This window comes from Cervus elaphus, chromosome 23 (assembly GCF_910594005.1).
Source record: "Cervus elaphus chromosome 23, mCerEla1.1, whole genome shotgun sequence".
NCBI classification, from domain to species: Eukaryota; Metazoa; Chordata; class Mammalia; order Artiodactyla; family Cervidae; genus Cervus; species Cervus elaphus.
This window is the reverse complement of record NC_057837.1, coordinates 3,973,098-3,985,100: the sequence shown is the minus strand read 5'-3', so window position 1 is coordinate 3,985,100 and position 12,003 is coordinate 3,973,098. Positions and strand designations below refer to the sequence as shown.

The 12,003-nt window shown below is 54.3% G+C and overlaps 1 protein-coding gene across 1 annotated transcript in view; it reads left to right on the top strand.

The window, feature by feature from the left end:
• The window catches only part of JAG1 (jagged canonical Notch ligand 1), a 35,279-nt gene that overhangs the window by 14,319 nt on the left and 8,957 nt on the right, over nucleotides 1–12,003 (top strand). The window contains exons 4-14 of the mRNA XM_043883190.1: nucleotides 421–675; nucleotides 2,277–2,337; nucleotides 5,912–6,042; nucleotides 6,438–6,557; nucleotides 7,251–7,364; nucleotides 8,457–8,570; nucleotides 9,141–9,254; nucleotides 9,666–9,712; nucleotides 10,047–10,220; nucleotides 10,719–10,869; nucleotides 11,677–11,841. Coding sequence (XP_043739125.1) covers nucleotides 421–675; nucleotides 2,277–2,337; nucleotides 5,912–6,042; nucleotides 6,438–6,557; nucleotides 7,251–7,364; nucleotides 8,457–8,570; nucleotides 9,141–9,254; nucleotides 9,666–9,712; nucleotides 10,047–10,220; nucleotides 10,719–10,869; nucleotides 11,677–11,841 — 1,446 coding nt within the window. The remainder of the gene's footprint in view (nucleotides 1–420; nucleotides 676–2,276; nucleotides 2,338–5,911; nucleotides 6,043–6,437; nucleotides 6,558–7,250; nucleotides 7,365–8,456; nucleotides 8,571–9,140; nucleotides 9,255–9,665; nucleotides 9,713–10,046; nucleotides 10,221–10,718; nucleotides 10,870–11,676; nucleotides 11,842–12,003) is intronic.

Sequence of the window (12,003 nt, the reverse complement as noted above, 5' to 3'; positions counted from 1 at the left end):
TTCGATCCTGGTGCTTGGAGTTTTCTGGCCGGAACTGGGTTGTTTATGTGTGTGTCTTTGACCTAGTACTTCTGTTTCTGGGATATTTCTTTCTTTTAGCACCACATGCAGGCAGATATGTTCAAGGCTGTTCCTTGTGGCCTTACTTATTAACAAAAGGCCAAAACAACCTCAATGCACATGTCAGAAACTAGGTAAATAATTTCACTTTATTTGCAAACAGTGAAATAGTGGAAGAAAGAAGGTAAATGTACGGTGGGTGCCTCTGGAGAGGGAGGTGAATGGCTCATTTTCCGCCCTTTTGTACTGTTTGAATTTTGTACCAGGTGCATTTGTTATTAAAAATCATCAGAATGGTTGGGGGAGAAATCTCCCATGTGAAGTTTACTGTGATTAATCCTTTTCTTTTTTTGCCTCTAGAACCTGACAGCATCATTGAAAAGGCTTCCCACTCAGGCATGATCAACCCTGGCCGGCAGTGGCAGACGCTGAAGCACAACGCAGGGGTTGCCCACTTTGAGTATCAGATCCGAGTAATCTGCGATGATTATTACTATGGCTTCGGCTGCAATAAGTTCTGCCGACCCAGAGACGACTTCTTTGGACACTATGCCTGTGACCAGAATGGGAACAAAACGTGCATGGAAGGCTGGACGGGCCTGGAGTGCAACAAAGGTGTGTGGGCGTGCTCGACGGCTGTCACTGTGAGGGCCACGGTCTCGCCCGCCTCCGGTCAGGCGGCCTCCCGGGCATGCGAGACGGGGGCTGATTTCTAGGCCCCAGACACAAAGCTGCCGTGGATACCCCCTCCCCCAGGTGCTCCGAGCCTTGCCCACCAACCCCTCACAGCAGCTCCATCTCTGGAGCGCTGTCCTGGGCTAAACGGGTGCTGCCTGACGCCCAGCCGCTCGGGCTCGGCCTGTGAGTGCCTGACACCAGTGTGTGCGGGCCACACCCCCGCGGCCTTGATTCAGGGCTGCAGTCCGCACTCCAGAGCGGCTCCTGGGCCGGCGAGGCCGGGCTCCGGCTCAGCCTCTTCCGCTCCTGCGCTTGCTGCCCGACCCCACTTCTCGGGGTCTGTGCTTAAGGCCCCTGACCTAACAGATGCTGGCTGAGACGGGGTTACCCAGCCCGTGTCTGAGAGCCTGTGAGAAACGACACCCTGGGCTCACGGTGGCCTCCCAGCAGCCTTCACTGGGCATCCCTGGGGGCACGGCCTTGGGGAGAGAGTGAGCGGTGAATTGAATGTGCCCACAGCGGGACACACCTCCACACGTCCTGTCGACTGTCAGCCCTGACTGCTAGAATTCGGGGAGTTCGCACCAGTTCACAGGTGTGCACAGAACTGTCTGTGGGCTTCCCCTTCACAAAGCTGCTCATTCAGAGCAAATTGGTGGGTAATTCTAGTTAACCATATAATAGGCCCTTACGAACATTAATGCATTCTGCTTGGTTCATATGATTTGGTAAATTCCTTTAAGATAAACTCAAGTTAAAAAATGAATTTTTGAACTGTGGCTGAAGGGCAGGGCAAAGAAGAATTTGCTGGTCTCTTGGGCAAAAATGCTTTCTTAAATAATTAGAGACAGGAATTTGAAAAGGTAGCCTTTCTGGGATCCAAATGAAAGGACTGATAAACATATTTTAAATAGTTGGTGTCCTAAAAATCAGTAACAGTTACTTAAAACTATCTGCCTACTATTTTTTAATGTCTGTTCAAAATTTTTTTTTCCATAAAGGAAGCAGAATTGCTTTGTAGGAATACTTTGCAAAAAAAAAAAAAAAAAAAAACATACCACTAGATCCGGCTGGTGGTTTAGCCTGCCGAGTAAGGTCAGCCTGGTTGCTTTGTGAGTCCCGTGGGCTTTCTGAGACACCAGGCGTTTGGTCGGAGGGTTCTAGGAAGGCTGGAGGATGGAGGAAGGATGATGGCCAGGGGAGGATTAGGCCTTCTTTTTGTTTTTGGCAAGGGTGGGAGTTGAGGGTGGAAGCAGGGCATGTATCATTCAGAGGCACCCCTTCCCCTACCCACTTGCCTGCTTTTTGTCCACAAATACCGTCACGTTTGAGGATCTGCTCGCAGGGCCTTGAAGTTTAAAGCTGGATTCGTTCTTGGGACACCTCCCATCTTCCTCTCCTTACAGTGTACTTGAAATAAGATCTCTTGAAACAGTGGATTTTGTCAGACGAGGCCATTCCCACAACTGTGGCCCTGTGAGAGACTGGCAGCGTGCTGACACACCCTTCTGTGTTTCCCTTTTTTATCTTTTTTACAGCTATTTGCCGACAGGGCTGTAGCCCCAAGCATGGGTCTTGCAAACTCCCAGGCGACTGCAGGTAAAAACTCAACTTTTTTTTCTCCCTAATAATTATCCCTTTAATGCAAAAAGAGGACTGACTCTATTGTGAATATGCCTGTCTTTCATTGGAGGACAAGAAAACTTGACCAAAAAAAAATTCAAATAAGCACATCCGAAGCTTATTATACCAGCTGTCCACTGGAATGTACATGCTTGGGAAAAAAAAAACTTCTGGGCATAGCGAGTGACTTCATGTATTAACGGTTTTGTAAATTGATAACACGTTGTTATAATCTTCCCCTTCAAGTGCTAATGGACTGTCGAGGACGGGCTGGTGCTGGCCGTGGTGTTCGGCTCCCGGCCCTCCCCCACTTTTCCCATCAGTCGGGAAAGTGGAGCATTCTTTAGAATGGGATTAGCACGAGCTCCTGGCCCCTTCGCAGGCGGGAGCCGGGCCGGTGCTGAGAGGTTAATGGCTGGGCTGGAATCTTGTCAGTTGAGCCTGATGAATGTAGACTTTTGCTGCCGACCTTTGAAGTCTGTTCTTTTATGGCCCGGGACAATGCAAGAAGCCAAACCTAGACCTCCCCCCCGCCGCTTCCCGCTTACATCTTTTGGAACTTCTTGAAATGTGCATCGTGCCCATTTGGGAAAGGCTTGTCTCAGGAAATGCTGTGGGTGTCTGTGGCATTTTGACAGGAGCACCCACTTTACTCAAACCCTCCCAAACCTGAAGGATTAGCAGATTTAATGTGACACTACATGGGTCCTTCGGACTGTCGTTTTCGCCCCCAAAGCCACTCCAGTTTGAGCTGAGGGCAGCTTATGTATGACTCCTTAGTCTAAACCAGTGCTTCTCAAACTGACGTTACCTGGGGTCTTGTGCGGTCGCATATTCTGAATCATATTCTGCGTCGGGGGCGGGGGGATCGAGTCTCAGCACTTGCAGCAAGCCTCTGGTGACGCTGCTGTTGCTAGAGGAACAAACCCCGGTGCTCTGTGTCCTGCCCCGAATCTGGGGTACCACCCTGCACCCAGATGCTCCCACTCCCTCGGCTGGGCCCGGGAATCTGCATTTGGGCCGGCCCGCCTCAGCCACGTGGTTTTGCTGCTCAGAAAGTCTAGAGGACCGCCATGGTCTGCACCTCGGGGTGCTCCCTGCCGCCGGGAGCGCTGAGCTCTGAGGCTAAAGGAGAGCTCAGGGCTGCTGAAGTCACACGGAAGCAGGCTGCTCTGAGATGTCTCTGTCCTTGCACTGTGGAGAGCGGCACTTATGCTCCAGGAGGCCGAGGGGGTTTGGGGCGGACCCCGTCAGTGGGGGCAGCTGGTGGGCGGGGAGCAGGCCCTTCTCCTGAAGGGTGCTCGCGGGTTCAGAGCAGCCGAGCTCACGGGCACCCGCAGCGCCTGCATTGGGCTCAGATGGGTATCAGCCTAGGGGTTGATTTCTGCTCCCGTCATCAGAACAAACATGCTGCTGCCCGGGGAGGCCCTCCCAGCCAGAACAACAGGCTTTGTCTCCAGAGCTGAGCCCTTCCTCTCTGGAAGCCTCCCTCCCACTCCTGCCTGAACACGCAGGCCCTCACTGACTGGAGGTGTGACTTTCCCACACCGCATTTGCATAGCCTCCCACCCTGCTCTTTCCTTTTCCCTTGAAAGAAAAATCAGAACAGAACCTTCTCACCGGTCCTGCTGCTCACGTAGCTGGATGGCCCACGACCTGTAAGCGGCCCTCTGGATGGTGGCTGACAGGGCTGGGGTTTTGTTTTGTTTCCCCCACATGAGAGAACCTGCCTTGCCTCTCTTGCTCCCCAGTCGACCTGGGTTCCTTTTCCTGGATTCACGGTCTTGCTTCATTGCAAGCCTGCCAATAATATCAAACTTAATTGTGAATCATCCTGTGAGGAAAGTCGCTTCAATTTCTCATGAGAACCTTAATCATATATTATTAAACTGGGATAACTTTGTGGATGCCTGTTTTAGGGTCAGTATTTTTATTTGTTTTCTTTTGAAGTCATCCGTGGCCTCTTGTGGTTCCTTTTTTTATGCTTGGGGATCCAGCTCTCATTAATTAAGAGCTGAGGGCAGGTCCTCAGCTGTCTCTTCTTGCATTTTGTTAAGCAAATTGAAGAGGTGTAGCGAACCCTCATTTGGGAGGGAATTGGGGAAAGACAAGAGAATGCTATTTCCAAATCAGCTCCCTCTTAATATCTACCTTCTAGGCTGAGAGTATCAAAAGCATCACCCTGAGCTCCCACCAACTTGAGTGTCCACTTTTAAAGAAATTGCTACCAAAGGATTGACTTTGTTCTTATTTTACTCCATTAAATAGTCATTTGTCATTTAGACTGAAGTTTCATTTCAGATCAACCGGAATCCTGTGTCTGATTTTTAAACCGCACATCCTGGTGGTTCTCTGGACTGGGGCGTGGATGGCTTGCTTTTAGAAGTTAGGAAGTGGTTAGTCAGAATTCTCAGGGGCTAAGTTGACTCGCGGCCATGGGTGATTAGCTATTAGCTGGATCCCTATAATTTTCCCATGACGAGGGTTTTTAGCCAGCCTTCAGCTCTCTGGAAGCAGAAAGCCTTTGCATGTTGGGGTGCTTGTTTTCCCAAGTGCAGCTGAATGGCCAGGAAGGGGGAGACGGTTTTGACAGGGCTTTGGTGGCCCACCCTGGACATGCTTGCCTGTCGCTCGCCCTTGCTCACTGCCCCTTCCTCTGCCGTGGGGTCCCCTCCCCTCTGCCCACCTGCTTGCTGAAGCTGCACTTCTGAGAAGATACAGTTGCAGAGGGCTTGAAACCTGAGGGAAGTGTAGCTGAGCCCTGCCCCGGTGAATGTGTGTGCGTCTGGTTTTGTTTGAGGACCAAAGGCACTCTCTGGCCTCCAAAGAGTCCGATTAGCGATGTGCTTATTTATAAAGGAAACGCACCTCCCTTCCCCAATGCTGGATAAACTGAGTTGGCTCGGTTTTTGCAAAGTGAGAAATAACTGCTATAGAATAAAGAGCATAAGCAGCCGCGATGGTGGGTCATAGGTCACCCACAGAGCTGGCTCTGAGCACGGTTGCTTTCCTCACTCTCCCTGCAGACAGGTGTCCAGAAATCCAAGCCCATCTCTGCGAGGAAGCGTGCCCCCTCCCTCCTTGTCCCGTCTCAGGACGCCTCCTTGGGAGGCAGTTTCCTGCCGCCCTTGATATCTTGTCGTGGGCTGCGGTCACGATGCGCTCTGAGAGGGCACCCAGCGGAGCTGCGGTGTAAAGCTCGCCGCGTTTGCAGGACATGTGCGTGGCTGCTGTCACTGGAGGGCAAGCCCTCTCCTCTGCCCCCAGGGCTTGACTGATTCCCCTGGGCTCCTGCGGGAGCCTGAGGAGAGAGAGGGGCTTTGTGCAGGACGGCCCTGCACGGGCCTCTCCCCAGACAGGGCCTGCCTTTTGTCGGGGGTCGCCTGGGCCCGGGAGGGGCCCTTGGTCCCTCTGTGAAAACGTTTGTTCAGAGGGAACCCCTGGACGGGCGGTCACCAGAACTGGCGAGCCTGGGCTTCGAGCGCCTGTTTTCCGGCTCGGCTCCCCCCGCCGGCTCTGGAGGGTAAGGGCTGGCGCTGTGTGTCCACAGGTGTCAGTACGGCTGGCAGGGCCTCTACTGCGACAAGTGCATCCCGCACCCCGGCTGTGTCCACGGCACGTGCAATGAACCTTGGCAGTGCCTCTGCGAGACCAACTGGGGCGGCCAGCTCTGCGACAAGGGTGAGTCCCGGGCGCGGGGACAGGGGCGGCCAGCTCTGCGACAGAGGTGCGTACCGGGCGCGGGGACGGGGGTGGCCAGCTCTGCGACGGAGGTGCGTCCCGGGCAGGGGGACGGGGGCGGCCAGCTCTGCGACGGAGGTGCGTCCCGGGCAGGGGGACGGGGGCGGCCAGCTCTGCGACAGAGGGGCCTCCCGGGCGCGGGGACAGGGGGTCCACTCTCCTTTACTTCTGTTTGTTGGGGCTTTTATTCCGAATCTGCTTGAGCTTGCCTTTAACGCTGTGAATTTGGGTCTGTTTCTCTCGGTTTTAGCTTGTAAAGAGGAGTGGGTCTAGGAATGCAGCAGGTGGGCAGCCTCTCTGATCTTTGAGAGACTTCTTTGGGGTCTTTTTGGCAGATCTCAACTACTGTGGTACCCATCAGCCGTGTCTCAATGGGGGAACTTGTAGCAACACAGGGCCTGACAAATACCAGTGTTCCTGCCCCGAAGGGTACTCCGGGCCCAACTGTGAAATCGGTAAGTGGTCTAGGCGCAGAGAGAGCCCCTTTTCTACTCTTTCTGTCCGCTCATCTCAAATACCCTTAGAGACTTGGGAACGGTGAAACTGACCTCGGGGTTAAGACCTGTGCTCCCAGCAGCTCTGTGGCTCTCTGAAACCTCCCTCCAGTTGCCCAAGTGTTCTGGGTGTGGCTGATGGCCTCGGGGCGGTGTGTGCAGGGTAGTGACCCAGCTCCCAGTCAGAAGCTGGGAGAAAGGTGACCAGAGAGCTTAGCGAGAAAGGTGACTTCTTTTTCCCCAGACACAGCGGGGTTGTGTCCCACACTTGCTTTCATTTCTTTTTTTTTAAGATTTATTTATTTTTAATTGATGATTGGTTTACAGCATTGACTTGATTTGTCATACATCAACATGAATTGATATGTTGTACGTATGTTAACACAGGTGGACCTATGTCCTCTGCCTCTTGAATCTCCCTCCCACCTGTTTCCACCCCTCTAGGTTATTACAGAGCCCCAGTTTGATTTACCTGAGTCATTCAGCAAATTCCCTTTGGCTGTCTATTTACACATGTTAGTGTATACGCATCATTTCTTGAACAAGCTCGAGCTGGTGGCCCAGGGGTGGGCTGTGGGTGGGGTTGGCGGGGGGGCTCGCGTCCGGTAGCCTCTTGGTGGGCGTCCCATGCTGACGGCCCTCTGGTGTCCACAGCGGAGCACGCCTGCCTCTCTGATCCCTGCCACAACAGAGGCAGCTGCAAGGAGACCTCCCTGGGGTTCGAGTGTGAGTGTTCTCCGGGCTGGACTGGCCCCACGTGCTCCACGAGTAAGTCCGGGCTTTGACCTGCGTCCTTTCTCGGTGTGGGGCCATGGGTCACTGTGTCGAGATGCAGGACTGTCGAGGCCCCGCGTCGTCTCCGTGGGAGGGATCAGACGTGCTCCGAGGCCCTGCCCCGGGGAAGTCCCCAGGCTCCCCTGTCTGAGGCAGCCCCCTGAGTCAGCACGTGCTGCTCTGGCGGGAAGAGGCTCTCCGGGAAAGCTGCTCCCTCTGCACGGCCCCCGGAGGCCCGCCTCCTCTAGGTTGAATCCTGGGGGCCGTGGTTCTCCTCGAAGTCCTGCAGACGCCACCTGTGGGGCAGGTTGTCACTACTGAAGCTCACTGTGGGGACAAACATTTTCCAAGAGGGACCAGGGCTACCAAGTTACAGACGTGTGGGTCCTGCCGTTTCCCTTGGAGGTGGGGGTGTTGCCAGGCCTGAGGGCCACTGTCATCTACTCCTGATAGCAGGAGGCGACGCAGTTAAGGATTTGGTTCCGGGCTTGCGGTTGCCCCCGCCCACCGCCTGTGGGACTCTGGTTGCTGCCAGCCGTGCCCTGTTGCAACAGAGAAGGGTGGCTTCCTCTCTTCCCGTCTCCTGGGGCATGCAGGCTCAGCAAGCAGGCTCACAGGGAGAGCCTGCCACCTCCTGAGTGTGCGGGAGACCACCCCTCCAAAGGCCCTGGAGTCCAGTGCGGAAGTGGGAGGCTGGGTACCCCAGGCATGTTATTTTGGGAGAACTCTGTGAGCAGATAAGAATGTGATGTTTTCTCACCAGTGAAGAAAGTTATTTATCCTTACCACTCCTTAGCAATCCCTGAGCTGCGATGAAACGTTTCTTCAGAGATGGTGTCCCAAATTACCAAGGGCTGACGCCCCGGGATCCAGCCGGCTCTCCTGCCCGCTTAGGTCGGGGATTAGATGAACTGGGCCAGTGGGGGATTTAAAGCTGAAATCGGGCCTTACCGTCATCGTGGCTGTCACTTGTAGCAGGCGCCTGGCTCTTAAGTGAAGGTCCCTCACGTGAGGGGTGGGGGTAAACTACCTGATTGTCAATGGACTGAGGTTAAGCTGCCAACCCTCTCCTCTCTCTGTCAACAGACATTGATGACTGTTCTCCAAATAACTGTTCCCACGGGGGCACCTGCCAGGACTTGGTGAACGGGTTTAAGTGCTTGTGCCCGCCCCAGTGGACTGGCAAAACGTGCCAGTTAGGTAAGAGAACTCCTGCACCAGGGTTAGCGTGAGTCCTCTGAGCTGCTAGGGGAGATGCATGTGACCGGCAGTGCCAGTTCCGCGCCATCCCTCCCGAGAAGTCGTTTATTATCGAGGGTCGTGCCAGTGAGCCTGGGAGAAATCACGTGTATGCAAATGGCCTGGCTCTCGGAGGCCCTGTGGGAAAGTCGTGGGATTCCTCGAACCATGTCAATCGTCTGTCCGAGAAGTGTTCAGCTGGGTTCCAAACGGGGATGATCTCATGAGGAATGAGCTGTCCGCATTCTTTCTGCCACTTTTAAATCCCAGCAACTAGGCTACGCTGGGTTCTGCACCGAAGTGCTTGGTGCTCTCTGCCGGGCGGTTGGGGCTGGCTGTTCACAGCAGCTGGGAAGTTATCAGTTAGCGTGCCTTATTGGGTTATGGCTAGGAGGATTCAGATGTTCCAGATAGTATCTCTTATTTAGCGAGCTTATTGAAATGCCTCACTTCAGACAAGCTGTTGGTGGTTTTTTTTTTTTGGGGGTGGGGTGGAACCCTATTTCTCACTGTCCATCCTCTTTCCTTTAGATGCAAATGAATGCGAGGCCAAACCTTGTGTAAACGCCCGATCCTGTAAGAATCTGATTGCCAGCTACTACTGCGACTGCCTCCCAGGCTGGATGGGCCAAAACTGTGACATAAGTGAGTGAGCTCTCGGCACTTTGATTTTCACGACGCCAGGGTGTCCAAGGTGTTGGCCAGCTATGTGTACTCAGGCTCCAGGTTTAAGACTTGAGGAATAGAAGGAAAACCTTACAGAGGGAATGTTTTTGGAGAGGGAGTGTTCGGTGAAAACATACTTGTTATCGGGCTCATTAGCTGGTAAAACGGCTGTACACTGATAAGGTGGTTAAAACAATGATGTGAAGTTACAGCAGCTCAGTCTGGAAGAACTGGGGAGTGTTCCCACCCAGTAATAACCTTCTCTCACAGGAAGCTCACAGGAAATCTGCTTGGAGGTTTCTAATCTGTCCTGAGAGCAGAAGGCTTTTCAATTAAGCCCAATTTCAATGTAAATTGCCCCTCTGATGTGATGACTTGTTTATTTTTTAGATATTAATGACTGCGTTGGCCAGTGTCAGAATGATGCCACCTGTCAGGTATGTAAATCTTTGCTTCAATCCAAACCTTAGTGATTGACAACAAGCCTTAAGATTGATGGGACCCCGGGAAAGCTCTGACCCTGGGAGATTTTAAACTGCAGATGAAAAGTGGGGCTCGGGACGCTTCACCCGGGCTCACGTTACCCCAGCCTCCTGGGAATCATCTTGACAGCACGCGCATAGAAATTCCTCTCACACGTTTGGAGAGGTGTGGCCTCTTTTTCAGTGAATCGGCTGAACCGAAACAGCGACCCTGAACCACCGAAGCCCCGCGTTTGTGCAGCACCTAGAACAAATGCATGTGTTTCTCCCCCTCCTTCTCCTTCTCCAGGATTTGGTTAATGGTTATCGCTGTATCTGTCCACCTGGCTATGCAGGCGACCACTGTGAGACAGACATCGATGAGTGCGCCAGCAACCCCTGTCTCAACGGGGGTCACTGTCAGAATGAGGTCAACAGATTCCAGTGTCTGTGTCCCACTGGTTTCTCTGGGAACCTCTGCCAGGTGAGCTAGGCTGGAGCGCGGATGGCCAGGTCTTCAGAGGCGTCCCCTCCTCTGCCCCCGTCCCCCGACACTGGCTGGAGCCTCCTCTTGCTATAAGCCGTGAAGGGAGGATGCTGAGTGATTGTCTTCCGGGTGACTGTTGATCTCTCTCTTTCTCACTGGAGGATAATTGCTTGTGCGATGTGTCGGTGTCTGCCGTACAGCAGTGTGAACCAGCCGTGAGGACACACGTCCTCCCCCTCGTGAACCTCCGTCCCGCCCCCACCAGCCTGTCAGTGTCTTTTTGTCAGTTTCACCCCAGACCCAGCGCTCTCCCGCTCTGCCCTGTTTTTTTGAACACTTACCTGGACAGTGTCTGGGACACAGCTGTAAATCCTGCTGCGTGTCCCCCTGACAGAAGCAGTTGGAAGGGTCACACTCCGGGGGCCGCTGCCCCAGAGGAGTCATAATCACGCCTTTGCTTTACTTTGCTCCCTGCCCGGGCCCTGGTCCTCACAGCTGGACATCGATTATTGTGAGCCCAATCCCTGCCAGCACGGCGCCCAATGCTACAACCGCGCCAGCGACTATTTCTGCAAGTGTCCTGAGGACTATGAAGGCAAGAACTGCTCCCACCTTAAAGACCACTGCCGCACCACCCCCTGCGAAGGTACCGCCCGCCCTGCTGAGCCCTGGCTCCTCTGCCAGGCCCCTCCTCCTCTCTGGCCATTTGTCACTGCCCTGGGACACTCGAGGGGAGTGTAGATTGATAGCCCCTTTGGAGGGAAGCCAGAACACGTGGAAACAATCTATCCAGGCCGCCAGTGGGGGGACCATGCCTGCAAGTAGCCTGGGGAGAGAGGGAAGTTCATTTAGCATCCCGTCCTGGGACGGGCTGGTCTGCAAGCCCAGACTTTCCCTGGGGCACCCATTTCAGCAGAGCCTTCTGCCTTGGTGGTCTCTGCACCGGCTGGTACAAGAGCCTCAGGCTACGTGTGGTCCAGGGCATGTAGAGAGCGATCAGGGCAAGTAGAAACCCTGATGTACCTAACTTTAATTCACTTAGATGTAACTAGCGCCTTTGGCTGTGTGAGGTGGCTCAGCCCATAGGTTCTGTGAGTCTGTTCTGCCGCCGCGTGTGCCACTGAGTGGAGCGGAAAGCCGTTCCTCCTCCTCAGCCAGCTTCCAGAAGAATTGGCAGATGTAGCCGGAAGGGTGGACAGGGCCTGCATGCATGAGCTTCTTGGCTCCACAGGGAGAAAATGCCTCAAAAAAAAAAAAACTCTGCATGGAGTGTCGGCTTTACCTGGCACAGTGCACGCAGCACATTTTTTTGCCATCTTGGCCCCCGAGGTGCCCTGTGGCTTCTTACCGCAGCAGCCAAGGGCACTTGCTTCTGGGAGAGCAGGCGGTGTGGGTCCTGGGTTCGGGAACGCCGGGTCCCTGGCGGGGCGCTGAGCCCAGGTCTGTCTTGCAGTGATTGACAGCTGCACAGTGGCCATGGCCTCCAATGACACGCCGGAAGGAGTGCGCTACATCTCCTCCAATGTCTGCGGCCCCCACGGGAAGTGCAAGAGTCAGTCGGGAGGCAAGTTCACCTGTGACTGTAACAAAGGCTTCACCGGAACGTACTGCCATGAAAGTAAGACCGCGTGGCGTCAGGGCCGGGGGCGAGCACCCCACCCTGCCTGGCCTAGCCGTGGGGTGGGGATGGGGCCTGGATCCTTCTAAGTGAGACCCATCAGGGGTCCAAGACCGAGGTGGCGTTCAAGTGAGATCACTGACGCCTCTGGTCTCCAGCACG